Below are 25846 nucleotides of genomic sequence, written 5' to 3'. Positions count from 1 at the left end.
GATGGTATATAGCTATGCGCGGCAATGCATCAACCACATATTACGCATGGTCTGTTAGATTCGCTAGGGAGAAAGCAGTTGTGCCAGCCGCGGTGGCCATGCGGTTCTAGGCGCTACAATCCGGAACTGCGGGACTTCTATGGCCGCAGGTTTGAATCCTGCCTTGGGCATGGATGTGTGTGATGGCCTTAGGTTAGTTAGGTTTAATTAGTTCTAAGTTCTAGGGGACTGATGACCTAAGATGTTAAGTCCCATAGTGCTCAGAGCCATTTGAACCATTTGAAAGCAGCTTGTGCTATTCTCGAACAGATTTCTGCAGCGTCGCTCGGCAATTAGCTCTTCACCGGACTGCAAGTAAAGGGAGGGTTCACACCAGTAGCGGCAAACACACGCCTGTGCAGCCCACTTTGGAGGGTGTGCACTGTGTAAATAAGTCTTCGCTCCCAACCGTTTGCAAACGAGAGTCCTTTTGCCGCTATTTCCCACCACCATCTTGGGTTACGTCATGGAATGGACGACAGCGCTCTCTGGTAATGGTTCTGTGTACTAGGCCCAGAACTCGCGGAGACCACACTGTTTCCTGCCATCTTAGATAACGGTACTCAAATCATGGTGGCCATCTTGAACTACACCATGGATGAGAGCTCCATCCAGTGGTGGTACTGTGTACTAGGTCAGGTGGAGTCTGGACCTCGTGGAGAACAACATCCTGGATGACGTCACGGCCGCCATCTTGGATGACATCATACGTTGTTGCCAAGTCTACATGCTGACATCTGGGATGACGCCATCACCGCCATCTTGGACACATCTGGCAACAATGGAGAGTGGGGCCATACGAACCTTGTCCCACTACCTCTGTTCCGTCCCACTCCTACCAGGACATCTACTGTGGCAGTCTAAAGTGAGTATATTATCAATGTATGATGATGCTACACTAAGAGTTAAAAGTGCTGAGGGTTACAGTATTTACATGCAGCACTCGACTGTTGATAACTTTTTCAATCTAGACTCGGTGATAACTGCTTCGATGGAGAGACTAGCTGATCACATATTTCGAGAGGAATTTCTTGGGTACCAAGTATATAAGGGATGTCACCGCCTCATGCGTGCGGAGCCTGAACGGGAACCTGTGTGTGGTTTGACAGCTGATGGCTGCATCATTTCGCGGGGCTGTCAGTAGCCTCCAGTGCAGTCTAGTGGCCAGGGGGCGAAGGGCGGTGTCTGCGTACATTGTTTGCGTGTCTGTTGCATGATTTTGCAAGTGGGTCTGTGGGCCACGCTATGCATTTACGAGTTGATTTTGTGTCCGCACATCTGTGTACTGCATTATTTAGGAGGAGTTTGCATGTTTGTACTGAAATTATTTAGGTAAGATACGAGTTGTTTGCGTGTCTGCAGAGCGTTATTTAGGAGTAGTTTACAGATCTGTGGGCTGAGTAGTGTGACTCCAAGCATGTCAGAGTGTATGTTTTGTATCAGTGTGATAAATATACTCCATCCCCAAATAAATTGTTCCAAAATTAATACACTCCTTCCTTACTCACACCAGCAGCCCAGCGCAGGCTGAGCTATTTTCACGCCATTTCCCCCCCTCCAGATCACCATCTTGGATTACGTTATAGGAGGGATGACAGAACCCTCTGGTGGCAGTAGTATGTACTAGGTCAGTTGAAATCTAGATCTTGTGGTGGAGACACTGTCTGCAAAATAAAGACTTATGTCCAGCACAGGCAGAGTCCTTTTGCCGCTATTTCCCACCACCATCTTGGGTTACGTCATGGAATGGACGACAGCGCTCTTTGGTAGTGGTTCTGTGTACTAGGCCCAGAACTCGTGGAGACCACACTGTTTCCTGCCATCTTGGATAACTGTACTTACATCATGGTGGCCATCTTGAATTACACCATGGATGAGAGCTCCATCCAGTGGTGGTACTGTGTACTAGGTCAGTTAGAGTCTGGACCTCGTGGAGAACACAATGGTTGGCTGTGTTGCATCAAATTGTTTAAATAAATAGTGCATGAAAAATAATAAAGACTTATGCCCAGCACAAGTAGAGTCCTCTCACCACCATTTCCTAGGACTAGGTGGCGATCAGGTGACTTGGGTTAGCGGAAGTAGCCCAAGTGATCTATCTTCCCCCAATTTTCGTAGGTTAGTAGAGATAACCATGGTGTGATGTAGTATCCTGTTGGAATTTGAACTTCCTGCCATTTTTCTGGGGGGAGGGGAGGTTAGTCTAGTGGAGGTAGCCCAATTGACCTATCTTCCCGCCAAATCCGCCGTGCTGGCTGACGTCACGGCCGCCATCTTGGATGACATCATACGTTGTTGCCAAGTCTACATGCTGACATCTGGGATGACGTCATCACCGCCATCTTGGACACATCTGGCAACAATGGAGAGTGGGGCCATACGAACCTTGTCCCACTACCTCTGTTCCGTCCCACTCCTACCAGGACATCTACTGTGGCAGTCTAAAGTGAGTATATTATCAATGTATGATGATGCTACACTAAGAGTTAAAAGTGCTGAGGGTTACAGTATTTACATGCAGCACTCGACTGTTGATAACTTTTTCAATCTAGACTCGGTGATAACTGCTTCGATGGAGAGACTAATTAGATGGCTCCCATATGTTCAAGCCACATACAGTAATATCATTAACTGGCTTCACACATGCAGCATTCACATAGAACATATAGATCTTTGTCTTAGTAGGTGTATAAGTGTATTGCCAAAGTCTTATGCTATTCGCTGAATAGGTATGGAGAATGTTGAACTCAAATTTACTGACGGAATACCAGACTATTGCAATCCGCCAATAACATTGCGGGATATACATGCAGAATTTGAGGGATATAAGAAGCAACTATTTTCCAAATACTGTACTGCTGCTTCACCAATTAAAAAGGAACAAGTAATTTTTTCGAAGTTGATGATAATGGCATGTTTAACTATAGATCGTGAATAAACAAATATTTTCATAATCTCAAATTTGTGTTTGTGTTATTTCTCTCGACGAAATGATCTTACTTAGAAATGTCACAAATGTTTCTGTACGTAAATGCACGTTCATGTTTACGCATGTAAATGCACGTTTACGCATGTAAATGCACGTAAATGCACGCTTACGCACGTAAATGCACGTTTACACTCGCATTTTGTGACAAAATGATTCTACATAGAATGCCAGATGTGATTACTCACATTTCCTTTTTTTTATATAAAAGCCTATTGCATGCCAGGACCGAACACTGAAGATATCATGGCAGGCTGGGCGAAGCACCCTCATCACAACAACTTTCTTGCAGGTGACTGGCTTTGCGATGATGATGAAGATCATGCTTGGAAAAAAAAGTATTAGTTCGCTTTTCGACCGTCTAGAGGACTACACGGTTAAGTCAACTACATTCCTGTATTGTTTCAAGGCTCTGAGCACTATGGGACTTAACATCTGAGGTCATCAGTCCCATAGAACTCAGAACTACTTAAACCTAACTAACCTTAGGACATCACACACATCCATGCCCGAGGCAGGATTCGAACCTGCGACCGTAGCAGTTGCGCGGTTCCGGACTGAAGCGCCTAGAACCACTCGGCCACCGCGGCCGGCTTCCTGTATTGCAACAGCCCTCTCCATTCGGGCAATCCCTGCATTTAGTGGCAACGTGAATCATTGTTACCACAAGCCATGCACGGAGAGAATTATCCTACGAAATTGGTCACATATATATTTGATCGCTATGCTTACAATTAAATGTTAGGTTGCAGTTTCAGTTGAATGACACACGACAATGAGCGAAGTTTCGGAAATGCACCCAGCTGATGGCTGTGGCTCTGGAAATAGAAATATTTGTACCATTATTATGACGTGACATACTCCTCCCTTCGCCATCAAAGTATTCCACGTCCATACCTTCCTTTCGACTGGGCATAGTCATTTTCTTTGCACATGTCTGAACACAAACACATACTTTATAAACCTAATGCTCAAGGCGAACCTATCACACATCAGTGTAACATACAGAACCTTTTTAGATGCGTTTGCGGCGGTGTCGGCCGCGGCGGTCTAGCGGCTCTAGGCGCTCATCCGGAACCGCGCGACTGCTACGGTCGCAGGTTCGAATCCTGCCTCGGGCATGGATGTGTGTGATGTCCTTAGGTTAGTTAGGTTTAAGTAGTTCTAAGTTCTAGGGGACTGATGACCACTAATGTTAAGTCCCATAGTGCTCAGAGCCTTTTGTTTTTTTTTTTTTTTTTTTTTTTTTTTTTTGCGGCTGTGTGTAAATATATGTGCGCATTTTGCGGCGATGTGTCGGTCACACTGGTCAGGTAAGCAATGCTAGACACAGCTCGAATGTCCTGTTAATATCGCGGAGAAGAGAAAGCAGCCCCTGCTATTTTGAGAAGCAATGGAACGGATTGCTGCAGCGTTTGCGATGGTGAGTCGCTTTGCAAATAGGTCTTCTCTCCCGTCCAGTCTTCGCTCCCGTCCTCAGTGGAAGGCAGTGTAATTGAGTAAGAGTCTTTTGGAGTGGTATCGCGGATTTTATTTTTTCCAAGCAGTATCTTCATCACATCGCAAGACCAGTCACCTACAACAAAGTCCTTGTGACGAGGGTGCTTCCCGCAGCCTGCCATTATAGCTTCTGTGTTAGATACTGACGTGCATTTACTTGTGTAAACGTGCATTTATGTGCAGAAACGTATATGATGTTTCTATGTAGGACCATTTTGTCTAGAGAAATAACACAAATACAAATCTGAGATTATGAAAATATTTGTTTATTCACGATCTATAGTTATACATGCCATTATCATCAACTTCGAAAAAATCACTTGTTCTTTTTTAATTGGTGAAGCAGCAGTACAGTATTTGGAAAATAGTTCCTTCTTATATCCCTCAAATTCTGCACGTATATCCCGCAATGTTATTGGCGCATTTCAATAGTCTGGTATTCCATCAGTAAATTTGAGTTCAACATTCTCCATTCAGCGAATAGCACAAGACTTCGGCAATACACTTATACATGTACTAAAACAAAGATCTATATGTTCTATGTGAATGCTGCATGTGTGAAGCCAGTTAATGATATTACTGTATGCGGCTTGAACATATGGGAGCCATCTATTTAGTCTCTCCATTGAAGCACTTATCACCGAGTCTACATTGAAAAAGTTATCAACAGTCGAGTGCTGCATGTAAATACTGTAACCGTCAGCACTTTTAACTCTTAGTGTAGCATCATCATACATTGACAGTATAGTCACTGTTAGAGTGCCACAGTAGATGTCCTGGTAGGAGTGGGATGGAACATATTCTGTAGTCATATGCTTCTTGATGTATGTTTTTGCGTGGCAGAGTTCATCCCACTCATAGTCTGAAAACCGCAATTTAATATTTTTTGGCACATTTGCGAGCACTACTACAGTTGTGAAACATCAGTTTCTACACGAAGACGTTTTGAACTGCTAACCGTTAACACACAGCATGAGGCGAATAGTAAAGGTGGCAGTGCACTGGTGGTTGGTATCTTCTCATCGATAACATCCACATCAGCGCAGTTAGCAATCTGTTCTTGCGCTGATGCTGGAATGTCTGTTGTGCGTTGCTCAATAGAAGATGCGTACAATGGAGGCCAGGACCCTCACAGCGCAGCTTCTCAGCATGCTGGATTGGAGACAGTTGTCCCTTGTGGGGCGGGAGCTGTGACAGATGTTTCCATGCGTTGTGCAAAGAATTTATTTGTAGGACCATACTCTTACTCTTCATATGTTCAAGCATTAATGCCCATTTGCATTCCTCAGCTGAATGAGTGCATGTAATGCATCTATTATAACACTCCCTGTCCAGCATCATGCTCGCTCCACACCGACAACTGATATCTCAGGCTCTTGTGGCAGTAAGGCGACACTAATGCTGCAGGTAGATAATAAATTTAAACAAATTAGATTCCAATTGAATGGCATCATGAGCAGCCTGTAGTGGGGGCAACACCATACTAATTCCCCTCAGCTGCAGGAGTAAGCTCTTAGAGCAAAATTCGAAATTCCCGCCCGTTTTCCAAGAGGATGACGCGCTAGGACTCCATGGCTAACACACTCGATGGTGGTACTGCCTCTAATTGTTTAAATAAAGACTGAAAATAAAGACTTATGTCAAGCACAGGCTGAGTCCTTTTCCCCTCCAGTTCCTAGGAAGAGGTGGCAGCCTGGTGACGTAGGTTAGTGGAGGTAGCCCAAGTGCCCTTTTTTCCCGCCATTTTCTTTGGTTAGTAGAGGTAGCCCAATTGACCTGTCTCCCCTCCAAAATTCTAAATTCTCGCCAGGGAGGTGTGGCCCTTTCCCGCCATCTTGGGTAACAGCACTTGCGTCACCAGCTGTCATCACGGCAGCCATCTTGAACGACGTCAATTGCGTCATCAGCTGACGTGAGGACCGACATCTTAAATAACGGTACTCGCGTCATCAGCTGACGTCACTCCCCCTTAAGGGGCGGCAACCCGCCAGTTTGGGTTGACACACTCCTCAACGTCACTGCTCCTTAAGGGTAGGGAACTCGCACGTTTGGGGTGACACATTCCATCACCCATACTCGCGCGTACTTTCACCTGTTAAGTTAAAATGGACACACATCGAAAGCAAAACTACACTCCTGGAAATGGAAAAAAGAACACATTGACACCGGTGTGTCAGACCCACCATACTTGCTCCGGACACTGCGAGAGGGCTGTACAAGCAATGATCACACGCACGGCACAGCGGACACACCAGGAACCGCGGTGTTGGCCGTCGAATGACGCTAGCTGCGCAGCATTTGTGCACCGCCGCCGTCAGTGTCAGCCAGTTTGTCGTGGCATACGGAGCTCCATCGCAGTCTTTAACACTGGTAGCATGCCGCGACAGCGTGGACGTGAACCGTATGTGCAGTTGACGGACTTTGAGCGAGGGCGTATAGTGGGCATGCGGGAGGCCGGGTGGACGTACTGCCGAATTGCTCAACACGTGGGGCGTGAGGTCTCCACAGTACATCGATGTTGTCGCCAGTGGTCGGCGGAAGGTGCACGTGCCCGTCGACCTGGGACCGGACCGCAGCGACGCACGGATGCACGCCAAGACCGTAGGATCCTACGCAGTGCCGTAGGGGACCGCACCGCCACTTCCCAGCAAATTAGGGACACTGTTGCTTCTGGGGTATCGGCGAGGACCATTCGCAACCGTCTCCATGAAGCTGGGCTACGGTCCCGCACACCGTTAGGCCGTCTTCCGCTCACGCCCCAACATCGTGCAGCCCGCCTCCAGTGGTGTCGCGACAGGCGTGAATGGAGGGACGAATGGAGACGTGTCGTCTTCAGCGATGAGAGTCGCTTCTGCCTTGGTGCCAATGATGGTCGTATGCGTGTTTGGCGCCGTGCAGGTGAGCGCCACAATCAGGACTGCATACGACCGAGGCACACAGGGCCAACACCCGGCATCATGGTGTGGGGAGCGATCTCCTACACTGGCCGTACACCACTGGTGATCGTCGAGGGGACACTGAATAGTGCACGGTACATCGAAACCGTCATCGAACCCATCGTTCTACCATTCCTAGACCGGCAAGGGAACTTGCTGTTCCAACAGGACAATGCACGTCCGCATGTATCCCGTGCCACCCAACGTGCTCTAGAAGGTGTAAGTCAACTACCCTGGCCAGCAAGATCTCCGGATCTGTCCCCCATTGAGCATGTTTGGGACTGGATGAAGCGTCGTCTCACGCGGTCTGCACGTCCAGCACGAACGCTGGTCCAACTGAGGCGCCAGGTGGAAATGGCATGGCAAGCCCTTCCACAGGACTACATGCAGCATCTCTACGATCGTCTCCATGGGAGAATAGCAGCCTGCATTGCTGCGAAAGGTGGATATACACTGTACTAGTGCTGACACTGTGCATGCTCTGTTGCCTGTGTCTATGTGCCTGTGGTTCTGTCAGTGAGATCATGTGATGTATCTGACCCCAGGAATGTGTCAATAAAGTTTCCCCTTCCTGGGACAATGAATTCACGGTGTTCTTATTTCAGTTTCCAGGAGTGTATATGCACATTTGGGTAAAACATACAAACTCAGAAACATTTGCAGAGTTACCTTATTGTTATACAGTGTATCTAGAGGATCATAGAAACACCTTTCCTTGGTGTATGCTTCACTGAGCGCGGTTATACTTTCTTTCTTTCTTTTATGCCGTTTCTATAATGATGACGATGATGATTTGTGAGGCGCTTAACATCGCGGTCATCAGCGCCTGTACAAGTCCCAATATTTCCATTTCCATTCTCGCTACTGCCTGAATGATGATGCGATGATCAGGACAACACAAAAACCCAATCCCTGGGTGGATAACCCGGGACCTCGTGATCCAATCGAACCTGGGACTTCGTGATCCAATCGAACCTGGGACTTCGTGATCCAGCGGCAGCAACGCTAACCACTACACCACGAGCTGCGGATCCGTTTCTACAGTAAGAAGCCATCATTAGATATACAGTTCTTCTCAACAGTGACAGAAACGCGGCAGGACCAATGGAGTGGCCTGCGAACAACACAATGGGTGAGGACGGACACGACCAATGAAGGACCTTACGACACAACAAGAACAGAAAACAGAGTCACGAACCACACAAGACAACCACGTCCACTCGTAAAGAAAACAAGATAGTCAATACGCTGTCTAATGCGAGGTGATATGTCCGGAGACGCACGTGAGGTTAGACTGGCAGGCTGAGCGACAGGCAGGCACTTAAGTACTCGATCGGGGACACCACTATTGGCCGCTGCAACCACGTGTTCCACTGTGGCGCCCTCTCTCTAAATGCAGCCCAGGCAGCGTGCGCCACCACAGCTTATGGCGTGGTGGTACAGAGACCCCTATGGGTCTTCGACATCCATGACGTCTGGTGGGGATTCAAATTGCCTGGCGCACGGTACCAGATTCCTCCCCCTGAAACTTATGGATAGGGGTGGAAACGCCCTGTACAGTGCTGAGGCGGGCGGCAGTGGGAAGAGGAGCCGGGCTCATCAACCGCTATTGGCGGAGAGGAGGGGACGCCCAAGGTATCCATGACAGCCGATCCAGAGTCCAGGGCAGGGAAAGGAGCTGCCGATCCACCCAGAGGCGGAGAGGGCCAGTGGCAGGCCGTCGGGAGACGGCAACTGGGGGCAGGGACGGTGGCTTGAGGACCACGTCTGTACCTGAGGGAGGTAGGGACAGAGGTGGCGGCGCGAGTCCCATGGCGTCACGCGGGCGGTGCTGATTATGATGGCGGTACTCCAAGCCTTTCGATGTCTGCACTGACGTCACACGCCGCCCATAGGCCACGAGGACCATGGCGGGCGTCCAACCCACCTTGCGCCCGTACTCGTGGGCCCACACGGCCGTGCCAGGGGCGTACCGCTGCGAGGTCTGGGAGTGGGGGTGGGGGGAGGATGGCATCAGCAAATGGAGCAGGGTCCGCGGCTGTCACCCATGAAGGAGATCCGCTGGACTGCATCTGTCAATGGGTGTAGTGCGATAGGTGCTCAAAAACAGGATGAGGGCCAACATGGTTGAAGATGTGTTGACCGCCTTAGTCAACTGTTGTTTAAAGGTGCGGACAAGCCTCTCTGCCGCGCCATTGATGAAGGGTGGAAAGGTGGGTTATGGATATGTTTGATACCATTGGCCTGACAGAAGTCGTGGAAGGAGGATGCTGTGAATTGGGGACCATTATCGGAGACCAACGTGTGTGGCAGTCCCTCGATGGCGAGAACTTGGACCAGGGTTGTGAGTGTAGCCTCCGTGGTGGTGGATGCTTTTCGGACAACATATGGGTATTTGGAGTAGGCATCAACGATGAGTAACCACGTGGACCCCAAAAACAGGCCCGCAAAATCGATATGAATGCGATCCCAGGGCTGGCGAGGCACAGGCCAGGGTGCAAATGACTGAGGGGGACTCGCCTGGTGATGCGCACAGACAGTGCACCCACGGACCAGGCGCTCGATATCGCCATCGATGCCGGGTGAATACACATGCTGGCGAGCCAAAACTTTCATACGGAACATACCCCAGTGCCCGCGGTGTAACGAACTGAGCACCCGAAGCTGCAATGTCGGAGGGATGACCACCCGATGAGCATCTGACTCTGTGGCCAACAGAAGGACATCATCGACCACAGAGAGCCTGTGGGACAGGTGGCGCCAGGGGCTGAAATCGGACTGCATCCAATGAGTGACGTAGGACAGCCACCCGAGGACCACGTTGTTGAGAACCTGCTGCAAGACAGGGTCGGGGCGGGTAGCCGTAGCAAATGTGAGCAGCCATAAGAGGCAGACTGTCCAGTGCATCCTGGTGGGCAGAATCAGTGTGAAAGCAGAGGACCTCCTGTTGGTCGAAGGCAGGATCGGGGCCTGCTGGGAGATGTGACAGTGTCCACGTTAGCATGGTGGGCAGTAGGCTTATACCAGATGGTGTAAGCGTAATTACGTAAAAACAATGCCCAGCGCTGGAGACGTTGAGCCGTCCGCTCTGGAAGGTGAAAGTAGGGTCAGAAAAGTGTAACCAAGGGTTTATGGTCTGTCAGGAGGGTGAACTTTGCCCCAAAGAGATAGGTGTGAAATGTTTGAACAACGAACACGATCGCCAGAGCCTCCATTTCAATCTGGGAGTAGTTCCGTTGTGCTGAGGTCAACGTCTTAGAGGTATAAGCGATGGGCTGTTCGGAGCCATTGGCATCCCGGTGCACAAGGACGGCCCCAATCTTGTACGCCGACACATCAGCCGTCACAACCAAGGGGCAGTCCGGAGAAAAAGGGAGTAAAACAATGGGCGGTGTTCAGCATCACCTTTAAATGGAGAAAAGCCTGGTCACAGGCAGGGGTCCAGTCAAAAGGTACCCCTTTGTGGCGCAAGTGGCCGGCCGGAGTGGCCGTGCGGTTCTAGGCGCTACAGTCTGGAGCCGAGCGACCGCTACGGTCGCAGGTTCGAATCCTGCCTCGGGCATGGTTGTGTGTGATGTCCTTAGGTTAGATAGGTTTAATTAGTTCTAAGTTCTAGGTGACTGATGACCTCAGAAGTTGAGTCCCATAGTGCTCAGAGCCATTTTTTGACGCAAGTGATTGAGGGGTTGAGCAACGGAGGCAGCCTGGGGCAAGAACTTTAAGTAATAAGTAACTTTGCCCTAAAACACCTGGAGCTCAGATAAGTCTTTGGGATGAGGAAGGGGCTCAATGGCCATGACTATGACCTGAAGGGCGAATGCCATCTTTGCTAAGCCAGTGGCCTAAGTATTCCACTTCCGGTTGAAAATAACACCACTTGTCCAGCCGACAGTGTAAACCAGCAGACTACAGAGAGTGAAATAAGGTGCTGGGGTTGTGTAAATGCTCCTGGCGGGAACGCCCAGTGACCAAGATGTCATCCAGATAATTCACACAGGCAAGGATATGCTGCGTAAGCTGCTCCAGGAATCGCTGGAAAATGGCTGGCCTCGAAGAGACACCAAAGGGAAGGCGCTTGTACTTATACAATCCGAAAGGCGTGTTGACAAACATGATGTCCTGAGATTCGGCATCCAAGGGCAACTGGTGGTATGCCTCAGCCAGGTCGATCTTGGAAAAATACTCTCCCTCAGCAAGCTTGGCAAGAAGGGCTTCCTGTTGGGGAATGGGGTAAGTCAACGAGGGACTGAGCATTGACTGAAGCTCCGAAGTCCCCACACAGCTGAAGGGACCCACTGGGTTTCCGTATGACCGCCAGTGGTGTCGCCCATGCACTATAAGTGACAGGCTCCAGCATGCCATCGGGCTGGAGCCGATAAAGTTCGTGCTCGACCACAGGCCGTAAGGCCCGGAAAAAGTGAGGCTGTGCATCCGGCCGTACGATGACGTGCGCCTGAAATCCGGAACCACATCCGTGATCCAGTGAAAACAACGACGCAAAAGCGGAGCACAGATCGTCCAAGTCCTGCAAGGGAACAGCCGTGGAAACGACCTTAACGTCGTCGGAAATTGAAAAGCCAAACAGTTGAAACGCATCCAGGCCAAATATATTCGAAGCCGACGGATGGTCGACGACAAAGAGGGTAAGGAGCTGGGGAACACGCTTGTACGTCGCCTGGACGACGAACTGCCCACGAAGGGGAATGGAACTGTCTCCGTAGGCGACCAAACGGCGAGAGGGAGGCGACAACACAGGAGAGCCCGGCCGGGTATATGTCGCCATATTAATCAGGGAGACGGTGGCCCCAGTGTCGACCTGAAAACTGACATCCTCAGTGAAAATGTGGAGCGTGAAGAAAAGCTTCCGCGATGACCGGTCGTCCTGTGGGACGACCGATTGCAGAGCATGGACTGTCTTGAGGCTCAGGAGGGGCAGAACTGGAGCAAGTCGAGAGACTATGACAAACCGATCGGATGTGGCACTCCTTGTTACACAGCGTGCACGTTTTCTAATGGTGGGGTCAATCAGCCCGCGAATGTGCAGTAAAGCACTGTGGGCAAGATGGAAGCGGGCCGCGTGACCGGCGACGAGGGGCGACCGAAGGCGCCGATGCCATAGAGACGTCGGACAATGAGGAGTCCCGACAGCGCTGGCCTCTGTCGGCTGGGCCACATCGACGTCACGAGGGCGGAACCCGCCTTGACGCCGCGATCGCCGCCACCTGCGGTCGCGCCATAAGACGCTCGTTAGCCGCTTGAGCAATTTCAAAGCAGTGGGCAATGTGGAGAATCTCTTCCAAGGAGGGGTTGTCGAGTTTCAACGCCGCAGTACGGACCTCAGAATAGAGAGACAGCTGAACCACACATCCCGAATCAGGGAGTCCGCATATGAAGCCTTACACTGCTGATTGATGCACGTAAAATCGCATCGACGGCTGAGACACTGCAAGTCCGTGACCCAGGAACGATACGATTGACCAGGCTGTTTATGGTACTGGTGGAACTCCTGCTGGGGCGACCACATGGTAGCGTTGGGAATAATAGTTTGTCAGCAAAAGGCAGATCTCCTGGAAAGAGAGAGCCACAGGATCGGACAACGGTGTCACCTTGTGGAGAAGAAAGATCGTGTCCAGGGAAGCCCAAGACAAAAACAACGACCGCTGCAAGGAGTCGTCCGTGACTTGAAAAGCCGTGAAATGTTGTTTCAGCCGATGTAAGTAGGTTTCCCAGTCCTCGTTAGCGTCGTTACAGGGTGGAAACGACGGCGGACGTGGGAAAGCATCGGACATCCGAGGACCCTAAGCTGTTGTGGCAACGTGTCCCAGGCATCGACTTTGTCTGTTAGCAACTGCAGCGACTTTCGTAAGATGTCTAACTGGAGCTGCTGCTGCTGCTGCATGAGCTGTTGCTGTTGCTCCAGCAGACAGACCAACTTCGCCTCTATACCAACAACGACCGCCGTTTACCTCGTCGCCAAAATGTTGTAATGACGACCGGAACGGTCGCGGGTTTGTAGTGGCGGAAACGCGGCGGGACCCGCGGAGCGGCCCGCGAACGACAACACAATGGGTGAGGACGGACATGACCAACGCAGGACCTTACGACACAACAAGAACAGACAACCACGTCCACTCGTAAAGAAAACATGAAAGTCAATACGCTGTCTAATGCGGTGCGATATGTCCAGAGACGCACGCGAGGTTAGACTGGCAGGCGCTTAAGTACTCGATCGGGGACGCCACTAAATGCAAGCCAGGAGGCGCGCGCCACCACAGCTTATGGCGCGACGGTGCAGAGGCCTCTGTGGGTCTACGACGTCCATGACGTCTGGCGGGGGATTCAAATTCCGCGGAGCGCGGTACCAGAGTCTGTTTCTTTGTTCATTCGTAACATGTGTCATTGTTTCAGTTCTTTCAAAGTGATATAATTTATAGATAGACGAATAATTTTATTGCGAGAAAGAGACCTTTAGCAGTCCATGAACATCAGACGGAGATCAACAGTTAAGCAGTGTGTTTGAAACTTCTTATATACAAAACAACAAACAGAGTGTCATACCTGTGTTAGTTCGCGCCATCATGCAGTACCAAGAAACCCTTAAAGATAGGGTTCACGTGGTGTGGAGTTGAAGGGTGTCCTTCGTCGAGATGTGTGATATGTGGAGAAACTTTTTCCAATGCAACATGGCACAGAATAGACCAACATTGGTGCGCTATATTTCGACAAAACACGAACATTAATAAGGAAAACGTTTAGACTACTTCAGAGAAATTCAAGGACAGAAGAATCCGCTGGGACTCTTTGTTTACTAAGAAATTTAAGTCCTCTGATAAAATTCAATAAGCTAGATATCTCGTGGCTGAAATTGTTGCAAAAAAATACGTTACCTCGTATAGTTGCAGAGAAATCCATTATCCGGCTTACCGAGTTATAGTGAAAGCAATGTTTGACCATGAGGATGAGCGTGATGCGAAAAAAAAAATTCCTTGACTGATTCAACTTAAAAAAATTCCTTGGCTGATAATACTGTTGGAATGTAGGGTCTGTCTGAAAACACTGAACATTCTGTTAAAACTCGAATTGGTGAAAGATATTTAAGGTTTGCATCTGAGGTCATCAGTCCCCTAGACTTAGAACTACTTAAACCTAACTAACCTAAGGACATCACACTCATTCATGCCCGAGGCAGGATTCGAACCTGCGACCGTAGCAGCAGCGCGGTTCCGGACTGAAGCGTCTAGAACGGCTCGCCACAGCGGCCGGCAATTATTGTCTCTTAAATTCGTACAAGCATATTATTAAATCAGTTCAGCTTCATTTTGCACAGCACTATTCATGAGCTAGTATATATTACACAAGTGTGCATTTATTTATAAAAATATTCATTGAATTAATGCCCACTTGAATCAGACGAGCGCCTCTTTCCCTGTTTGTATTTGGTGTACCGTGCATCATACAAAAATAGCTTGCACGCACCAAATCAATCAATCTTTCAGTTTCGTCCGTCATTCCTCGCATTCTCTTACATGGATGTGGTGTCTGCTCTTTCGGACATGTCCTAAAGAACAGACACCATTGATTACCTGCAGCCGTCTAGAACGAAATTACAATTATATTAATACCTTCAGCTGCTAACGGGCGTTGATATACATCAATGGGGACTGGTGAAAATGTGTGCCCCGACCGGGACTCGAACCCGGGATCTCCTGCTTACATGGCAGACGCTCTATCCATCTGAGCACGGAGGGCATAGAGGATAGCGCAACGCTCGTTAGCAGTTGAAGGTATTAATATAATCGTAATTTCGTTCCTCGCATTTGGCCGCCACAGACTCTGTAGAAACCACAAACTGCCAGCTGCGCCTCTCGGGCAAGAGCGGTCTGTAGCACGGAGGGCCGCCTTCTGTTTTGACAGAGGACGGTGCCACAGTGTGCAGTATTGGCCTAGCCCTGGTCTGTAGCTACTGACCGTGTCGCGGCGCCACATGTGGAGCGGCTGGTTGCCTAGGCAGCTTCCCCTGGGCACGGCGCAGCGGCGCGGCTGCTTGCTGAAGGCTCGGTAGCCCACGCCCGCCGTGTCGCACCGCCTGCCGTCCACGCTCACCAGCTCGCGGTCCACCACCAGGAACTCGGCCGGCACTCCTGCCACAGGAACACGCCTCCAGCAAGCGTCCTTTCCTGGGTCCTCTGGAACGGCTACGTGGCACAAATAGCTTATATTTATCAAATAATTTACGAGAATGCAGCCGGGTGACGTCGACGACCACCGATATTTTGACAGGTGCACACATGTCATGTTCAATGCAAAACTTCAGCAACTAAGCGCAGAGTAAGGGAATTTATGACCACGGTTTCCAGAGCAATTCCGGAAAGATAACACAATGCAAATTGTAAACATTTGCGTCACTATACGACCAATGATGGCCAACATCAGAAGTTATCGATAGTTTCAAATTTTTTTGTGGGGCTACACGGTCTCAGTTTTGTGAACGAAAACGGAGCCCAGGTAGGCTGTATTTTTTTTATTATCTATGCGATTGGCCAATTTCGGCCTTTGCCCATTTTCAAGCACGTATTTTAGACTTCCAGCTTCATTTTGCATTAAAATATATCACTGGTACAAGTGGACAGGAATACATCTTATTTACGTGCGTGTATGGCACAAAGACGATATACCATTACACGTGGTTACGCCCATTAGCTGACGCAAACAGAAAGATGTTATATCCTAGTATCTATGAGATGATATCTTTCTTTTCGTGTCGGCTAACAGACGTAGCCAAGTACAACATTATACAGGGTTACTCTACATGATGGACCCATCTTCAAAAATTCGTATGTTATCGATAGTGAAACTTAATAACCAACGGGTGAGGTAGCTTTAAGCTTTAACTCTGACCCTCTATTTTTTACCAGAGAAAGAGCAGGATTCCACACAGAATTTAATCAAAAACCTCCCGATTTGAAACTTCCTGGCAGATTAAAACTGTGTGCCCGACCGAGACTCGAACTCGTTCTGGACCTCCTGATTTATTTATAAAGTTCCTTGCTACTTCAGTTTCAACTGCTTTCTTGAAAACATTGTTCCAGTAGCTAGAAGTGCATGCCAGAATCTCCACGTAGTTATACTCCATAGCATGATCATAGCCAAGACAGTGTTTCAGTTGGAAAGACCACATAGATAATACTGTGGGGAAGGTGAGCCAAAGGTTGCGTTTCATTGGCAGGACACTTAGAAGATGCAACAAGTCCACTAAAGAGACAGCTTACACTACACTCGTTCGTCCTCTGTTAGAATATTGCTGCGGGGTGTGGGATCCTCACCAGGTGGGATTGTCGGAGGACATCGAAAGGGTGCAAAAAAGGGCAGCTCGTTTTGTATTATCACGTAATAGCGGAGAGAGTGTGGCAGATATGATACGCGAATTGGGATGGAAGTCATTACAGCAAAGACGTTTTTCGTCGCGGCGTGATCTATTTTCGAAATTTCAGTCACCAACTTTCTGTTCCGAATGCGAAAATATTTTGTTGAGCCCAACCTACATAGGTAGGAATGATCATCAAAATAAAATAAGAGAAATCAGAGCTCGAACAGAAAGCTTTAGGTGTTCGTTTTTCCCGCGCGCTGTTTCGGAGAGGAATGGTAGAGAGATAGTATGATTATGGTTCGATGAACCCTCTGCCAAGCACTTAAACGTGAATTGCAGAGTAATCGTGTAGATGTAGTAGTGTTTTGCAATGGTAGATTTGCTCGGCTATTATAAGGGTGTGTGATACCGAAATCGTACCAAGGTCTACGGACTTTTTGGCTTACACGGGTAGCATTCCAATAAAGTTGGTAGTATTCTGCGGAAATGTGATGTAAATCATGTTTTCCGACCGCCGTTATCTAAGATTAGGTTCCTTTTAGCTTCTATAAAGGATGATCTTGGTTTGTGTAAGGCGGATGTTTATTGTATACCTTGCAGTTGTAACATTTCATTTGCTGGTTAAACCCTCCGGTGTTTGAGCATAAACGTCACACACGCTTACAACAGCCGAGAAGATCTACTATTGCAGAACGTTGTCTTGGTTCCGGGCGTACTATGGAATATAACTACACGGAGATTCTGGCACGCACTTCCAGTTATTGGTACAGAGTTATTGAGGACGCAGTTGAAATTCAATTAGCAAATCACCTTGTAAATGGAGACGGAGATCTTTGCTTAAATTTTTCGTGGAATTCTAAAAATGGCTCTGAGCACTATGCGACTTAACTTCTGAGGTCATCAGTCGCATAGAACTAATTAAACCTAACTAACCTAAGGACATCACACACATCCATGCCCGAGGCAGGATTCGAACATGCGACCGTAGCGGTCGCTCGGCTCCAGACTGTAGCGCCTATAACCATACGGCCACTCCGGCAGGCGTGAAATTCTGCTCTCTCCCTTATCAAGAAACGGAGGGACAGAGTTAAAGCTAACTCACCTGTTGATTATTTACTTTCACTATCGATAACTGCTGACGTCGGTTATCTTTGGTTTACAGTGTGTGTGTGTGTGTGTGTGTGTGTGTGTGTGTGTGTGTAATATCTTTCCGGGATTTCTCTGCAAACCGAGGTTGTTGAGTCCCTTAGACTACACTTCGAGCTGCAGTTTTTCCTCGAAAATAACAGAGTGTGCTCCTGTTGAAGAATCGGCGGTTGTCGACGGCGTCACCCGGCTGTATTCCCATTAGTTCTCTGGAGAAACTCAATGCTCAACTTACATTTACACTCTGCAGCACAGCGTGTCCGAATGAAGCGTAATGGACGTCTAATGTTTTCGGTACACATAAAAGATATATCAGGCAAGATCGGCAGCAATGTAAGATTTTTCACTCAAGATGTTGTTCTCTACCGTAAAATACCGTCATAAGGAATTACAGAAAGACTTGAAAAAAAATTTTTCACTCAGCGTAACGAATATCAGCTCTATTCAAACTTGAATAAATGTGAGATAATGCCTACAATTAGTAGACCCCAATAGCACCAAAGATTAGAAGATTTGCGGTGAACGTCTTGAGCACAATACATTGCATATGTACTCTACTGGCCATTAAAATTGCCACACCGAGAAGAAATGCAGATGATAAACAGGTATTCATTGGACAAATATATTATACCAGAACTGACATGTGATTACAATTTCACGCAATTTGGGTACATAGATCCTGAGAAATCAGTACCCAGAACAACCACCTCTGGCCGTAATAACGGCCTTGATATACCTGGGCATTGAGTCAAACTGAGCTTGGATGGCGTGTACAGGTACAGCTGCCCATGCAGCTTCAACACGATACCACAGTTCATCAAGAGTAGTGACTGGCGTATTGTGACGAGCCAGTTGCTCGGCCACCATTGACCAGACGTTTTCAATTGGTGAGAGATCGGGAGAATGTGCTGGCCAGGGCAGCAGTCGAACGTTTTCTGTATCCAGAAAGGCCCGTACAGGACCTGCAACATGCGGTCGTGCATTATCCTGCTGAAATGTAGGGTTTCGCAGGGGTTGAACGAATGGTAGAGCCACGGGTCTTAACACATTTGAAATGTAACGTCCACTGTTCAAAGTGTCGTCAATGCGAACAAGAGGTGACCGAGACGTGTAACCAATGGCACCCCATACCGTCACGCCGGGTGATACGCCGGTATGGCGATGCCGAATACACGCTTCCAATGTGCGTTCACCGCGATGTCGCCAAACACGGATGCGACCATCATGATGCTGTAAACAGAACCTGGAGTCATCCGAAAAAATGACGTTTTGCCATTCGTGCACCCAGGTTCGTCGTTGAGTACACCATCGCAGGCACTCCTGTCTGTGATGCAGCGTAAAGGGTAACGGTAGCCATGGTGTCCGAGCTGATAGTCCATGCTGCTGCAAACGTCGTCGAACTGTTCGTGCAGATGGTTGTTGTGTTGCAAACGTCGCCATCTGTTGACTCAAGGATCGAGATGTGGCTGCACGATCCGTTACAGCCATGCGGATAAGATGCCTGTCATCTCGACTGCTTGTGATACGAGGCCGTTGGGATCCAGCACGGCGTTCCGTATTACCCTCCGGAACCCACCGATTCCATATTCTGCAAACAGTCATTGGATCTCGACCAACGCGAACAGCAATGCCGCGATACGATAAACCGCAATCGCGATAGGCTACAATCCGACCTTGATCAAAGTCGGAAACGGGATGGTACGCATTTCTTCTTCTTACAAGAGGCATCACAACAACGTTTCACCAGGCAACGCCGGTCAACTGCTGTTTGTGTATGGGAAATCGGTTGGAAACTTTCCTCATGTCAGCACGTTGCAGGTGTTGCCACCGGCGCCAACCTTGTGTGAATGCTCTGAAAAGCTTATCATTTGCATATCACAGCATCTTATTGCTGTCGGTTAAATTTCGCGTCTGTAGCGCGTCACCTTCGTGATGTAGCAATTTTAGTGGCCAGTATTGTTTTTATGAGATAATAGCGGGTGATAAATTGTTAACACAGAGCCTGCGACCGCCATATGGGGCCGGCTGATGTGTCCGCAGCCCACGTGACAGGAGGTCCGAAGTAAATACGATACGGTTTGTCGCGTAAGTTATTTCAAAAATAAGAATCATAGTTGAAAAAAAGAAATCTCTCACGTATATCAACCAAGGAGATGCTGGAACTGCTTCCCTTCGTTGTTTAAGCATTTATGACACCTGCCTAGGAAATTGTTCGTCCCGCTCCGCAGTTCCCTCTGAGAAATGGCAGTAGTTTCTTGGCGAATGCTAGGTTTAAGTTCGTCTAAGTTGTGTGGGTGTGATCTGTGCGTTTTCAGGCCGGCCGGAGTGGCCGAGCGGTTCTAGGCGCTACAGTCTGGAACCGCGCGACCGCTACGGTCGCAGGTTCGAATCCTGCCTCGGATGTATGTGATGTCCTTAGGTTAGTTAGGTTTAAGTAGTTCTAAGTTCTAGGGGACTGATGACGTCAGATGTTAAGTCCCGCAGTGCTCAGAGCCATTTTGTACGTTTTCTCTTTTAATGCCTCCAGAGATAAAAATCGCAGGGGTTAAATGGGGCAACAAGGTAGCCACATATTGTTAGTGATAACTCTGTCTAGAAACACGTCATGAATTTTCTGTAATGAAAAGTTGGCTGTGTTGACTGCACGTGCCGTCGGCGAGTCCTATAGAAAGGCTGCGAAAACACATTCTCTCCCAGTTAACTGGTCAAAAAGAATGCCTCAAAATGTTTTCCAGATATCTATTACTGTTAACTGATTGCTGAAAAAAAGGCCTATTTTTCTCTCACTGCTAATAGCGGATCACACTCCTATTTTTTAATCATGCAGGGTTTCTTCGTGTTACTACGTTAGTCTTTCGAGTAGTTCAGCAACGATTGTTTTCTGAATTAACATACAAACTTAGGCTGAACCACGATTCGTCCGAAAAGAAAGTTGGTGTAGGGTCAATTTCATCCTATTCAAAAACCATTTACAAAACTATAACCTTTTTGCAGGGTCACGTATTTTAAGTTCTTGTGCTCCAGTTATTTTAAAGGGCTGTAACTTAAGTTCATTCGTATCAGTTTCAACAGAGCCACACGAAATTTTCATCTGCTGAGAAAGACAATGAACTGCTTTTGTAGGGGAGCTTTTTAGAGCACGTCCAATGTTATTCATAGTTTCTCCTGTCAGTCTGTATGTAATTGTCTGTTTCCTGTCAAGAACGCTTCCCGTTCCACGAAATTTATTTACCAATCTAAATTGTCCAAATCCTTGTAATCCTATCCATTTACAGATTAAAACTATGCGAAATCCGGCCATTGGAGCTACCGTCCTCACGGATTCAGCAGCTGGAGAGGTCTCTTTCATGCCCCAATGATTCCAACGCATTTACCCACATATTTTAAAGGACTTTAGTTCCTTGTCAAGGTATCGTTGGCAGTAACAATAAACAAGGCTCTAAATCAGGGAGAGGAGGGAAGAGAAATGGGGGAGAAAAGGGGAGCGGGGACATAAAGAGGGTGGGTTCAAAATGGTTCTGAGCACTATGGGACTTAACATCTATGGTCATCAGTCCCTTAGAAGTTAGAACTACTTAAACCTAACTAACCTAAGGACAGCACACAACACCTAGTCATCACGAGGCAGAGAAAATCCTTGACCCCGCCGGGAATCGAACCCGGGCGCGGGAAGCGAGAACGCTACCACACGACCACGAGCTGCGGACAAAGAGGGTGGGAGCAGTAATTGGATAGAGAGGGAGAAGGATGAGATGGACGCACAGAAAGGGGTAGGAGGTGACAGAGTTGGGAGGAAGAGGAGGAGACGAACAAAGAGAGGGGGGGTGCAGGAAACAGAGAGGGGGAGGGGAAGGTATGCCTTTAGGACGTATATCCAGTTCGCATTGATATTTAGCAATTGAGAGGCATTGACGGGATCGCTAGTATTTTAATATGATTTGGCTCTCCTCTCCCTGCACCCCCTCCCTAGGCCAAACCCTTCGTAGGCTCCTGTCTATAGTTGTAAGGTGGCTATAGTTTCGCATCTTACAAGCACTCATCTACATACTTTGCCATGATCTACAATCACAATTAGGTATCATCTGATAGGTTCTACATCTTATATATGAATATTTAAAGAAGACTGACATTTTCACGTACGCCTTGTAAATAATTGTTAACGCTTTTACATGAATGGTGATGGAGTGGCTTTATTATCAAAATGGCATAATGAATGATTGGCTGTACTAGTAGAGGTTGGAACGACAGTGGAAATGAAACGGCAGGCGTAACTCAAACCCTGGGTGGAAAGCCTACACAGGTGTGCTGTCCTGCTTGACACATGGAGTGCCAAGACGGAGACTCTGGACAACTGGTCGCGGAAACAACACAGCGGCGGCTGGCCGTTTATGTAGCTAGGCCGAAAGGATTACACTTCGGAATCTATGAAAATCTTGGACGCAGCTGAGAGGAACGAGGAAGCGTCACCTCGGAAATCACGCAGGCTGGGTTATTTCCAAGGATTTTTACTCAAAAGCGTACCATGGTACGAATATAGGTATTTCCTCTCAAACCTTCCGCACTGGACGACAGAAGACTAAAATATGGTTTGGTCGGAGTTCGGAAGAATCTGTAGAGAGGGAGAATATTCCGTAGTTTCGTGACGATGATTCGCCTTCTGAGTTACAAGGGTGGGGAGCCGAGTTCTGCTGGCAAGCTAGCGATGGAGAGGAAGAGGTCTTCCGTTTTTGAGCGCCCGTGTGTGACGGTCGCTCGGTATCATCTTTGTTGGTACAGACGGACTTGCTGTCTTTGCTCTCAGGAGAGTTTATAGTTAGAACGGTTAGGCACTGTAATGTTGCGAACTTGTACGATTCTGGACTTCGCATCCGGGTTGGAAATCGTCATTGAATACACAGCGTTGAGTGACTGAGAGCACTTCTTCTGCCTATATTTACGTTGAGACGTTATCTGAACTCCGTCCTTGTAGCTGGGAGTTCGGGTTTCTCGTCTGTATAACGCAGAGAGGAGAAGACAGTATTAGAGTATATTAGTCAGAGGACCGCCTTCTGCCGTCCTAGTGTTTGAAAGAGTTTTATTTTTTGGCCATACGGTGATATTGCTAATTGCTTCGGCTTATTAAGGCTATAAATCTAAACAGCTGTGATCACGCTAGTTTATTTCCACTGAGGTTCCAGACCACCGTAGGTCATCTTTGAAAGTAGCGTCTTCTAGTGTTTGGTACGTAGATGATGTCAGTCATTTCACGTTATTTATGTTAGATCGCGTGGCCATAAAAAGGGGCAGAGTTGGGCAATTGATCAGAAATTTTAATTAGGAAATGTGGACATTTGTAATATAAAGGGTTGTTTTTAACCTACAATAAACGTATAATGAGAAACAACGTTTATCATTTAGTAGTATTAGGCACCTTAATTATTCATTTATGTTCATGTTGCAACTTATACGTTAAAGATCATTAAGAGATCCTAAGATCTGCTTCAGGGGGATAGTCAGACAGGGCCAAATCATAATTTTAGCGTTCATTATTTTCCGTTGCGCACATGCATTTTACACCCGCCTGGAGTAGCATCTTGGACAGTTGCTATAAATGTAGGTTTGCTACATTTACTGGACTGGTATGATGCCTTCAATACCAGGCCAATTTATCAGCCCCTGTTTCAGCAGATATCGTTTTGATGCACTTAGCGTTTTCATGCTCAATGTACGGTCGCTGCCCAAAGATTCTTTGCCCGATTCCAAGTATTCTGGGACTTGTTTGAGACTGAGCGTTCCGAGGGACGTGCAGCGGGCCGCACTATTACTATAGGAAAAAACAAGAGGAGGAGGAGGTGGAGGAGGAGGAGGAGCAGGAGCAGCAAAGCGTCCCTCACCTTGAGGCTGTGCGCTCTGGTACCCGTGCGAGGGCTGCGGCATGAGCAGCAGGGTTGTGTTGGCGTCCAGCGAGAAGCCGGGCGCCTCCTCAGCGCAGCCCAGCTCCGTGTACCGCACCGCCACGCCGGCAGGCTCGTCCCGAGCCAGGCGATCCCGAGTCCCCAGCCTGCTCATCAGGTTCTTTTTCATTTTGTTCAGTAGCTTCGGGAAATGGCTCGTACAACCAAACACAAAATTGACAAAACACGGTTCGTTAGCATTACTGTTATTATTATCTAAGGACCGTGATAAATATACAGGGTGACAAACGGGAGACGGACGGTTCTTAATGAAATAATACTCAGCCAACTTTAAAATTAATGCATGTTTATTTACACAAAATCAAAGCTCATTATTTGCCATTTTAGCTAACAAAATTATTTGTGGAAAATAATGTCGTCAATGTGATGTCCGTTTTGATTGCAGGACTCAGGACTCTTCTCAAAATCCTCCATCACACGGACTAAAATCTCTGCAGGGATGGCAGCAATTTCTTGAATGATTACATTCTTCAACTCGTCCAAATTTCGTGGTTTGTGGTTATAGACGCAGATCTTAAAGTACCCCCACAGAAAAAAAGTCACATACTGACAAGTCGGGAGACCTTGGACGCCAAGGAACATTGCCAAAATGTGAGATAATCCGGCCAGGAAACATGCGTCTAAGAACTGTCACTGAAGTGTTTGCTGTGTGCGATGTTGCCCCATCTTGCTGGAACCAAACGCGTTTTAAAGGGATTCGTCGTCTTCTTAGTTCTGGTTTCAAGAATGTTTCAAGCATACGAATGTAACGAACCGAATTAACAGTAACTGTAGCCCCGTTCTCTTAAAAAAAAATAAGGTCCAATAATGCCAACAGAGCCAAGAGCACACCAGATTGTTACTTTTTCTGAGTGTAGAGGACGCTGGTGGATAAGGTGTGGATGCTCTGGAGCCCAGTAACGTAGGTTTTGCTTATTCACGGTCCCGTTTAAATGAAAATGAGCTTTATCGCTCATCAATACAATTTCATTTTCATTAGATTCCAAAATCACTCGCATTCTGTAAGCGAAGTCTTCCCGTATAGCAAAATCAGTTTCCTTAAGTTGTTGGACAACGAGCATTTTGTAGGGATGGAATTTTAATTCTTTATGCATAATTCGTCTACCCGATTCACGATTGATTCGTAACCCATTAGCATGACGTCTAGCTGACTGTCCTGGGCTTCTGACTGCCACTTGCCTTACCCTTTCAACATTTTCTGATGTCGTTACTCTGCGTCTCGGGCCGGGATGCTTCTTATCCAGTATGTTTCCAATTGCTCTGAAGTTTTCCACCCATCTGAGGATTGTGTTACGGCTCGGAACAGCTCCATGTCGACCGACATTTAACTGCATACGAAACAATCGCTGCATAGCAATAATAGACTCACCACTTTTGACGAAACTGTCACAGACAAACACTCGACGTTGCAAGTCCCACTGCTCCATAGTGACTGAGTAAATGAAATGGCGTCTTGTGTGGATCAGAACTATCCCCACCACGACCACCTCCCACCACCGCGCCCTCAGTACTACGCAGTTCAAAACAGTCCGTCTCCCGTGTGTCACCCTGTACAAGCACTGCTACACGTGTTCATATTTTCCGTATTTTCGTTTAGATGTTTTTCATAATGAAAGGCGTCAGTATGCTGCATCTCGTCAAGACAGCTTTCTGTACAGATGGCGAGATGGCAACTGAGAGTGTCGACCACTGAGTGTAACGGTTTCCAAGACTGTCTATTGTGTTAAAAGTTTAATAATACTCAAAGTTTTGTAGTGTTAGAAAGTAATTTTTCCTTCCTTCTGTTTCTTCATTGCAGTATCAATTTTTTGTGCTCTTGTTATAGTACTGGGTTATTTTTGCAAGTACCAGGTAGTAATAATTATTGTATATCCTTTTTATCATACACAAAATGTGAGTCGTGTGTCCAATTTCAGCT

The 25846-nt window shown here is 47.7% G+C and overlaps 1 protein-coding gene across 1 annotated transcript in view; it reads right to left on the bottom strand.

Annotated features, from left to right (window-relative positions):
• LOC126231919 (structural maintenance of chromosomes protein 5-like) overlaps positions 1-25846 on the bottom strand; it is a 192946-nt gene that overhangs the window by 128789 nt on the left and 38311 nt on the right. Inside the window, exons 4-5 of the mRNA XM_049942426.1 lie at positions 23848-24062; positions 15430-15656 (exon numbers count right to left, since the gene is read on the bottom strand). Coding sequence (XP_049798383.1) covers positions 15430-15656; positions 23848-24062 — 442 coding nt within the window. The remainder of the gene's footprint in view (positions 1-15429; positions 15657-23847; positions 24063-25846) is intronic.

The sequence above is a fragment of the Schistocerca nitens genome, chromosome 1 (genome assembly GCF_023898315.1).
Source record: "Schistocerca nitens isolate TAMUIC-IGC-003100 chromosome 1, iqSchNite1.1, whole genome shotgun sequence".
NCBI classification, from domain to species: domain Eukaryota; kingdom Metazoa; phylum Arthropoda; class Insecta; order Orthoptera; family Acrididae; genus Schistocerca; species Schistocerca nitens.
This window is presented reverse-complemented; position numbering and strand designations above follow the sequence as displayed.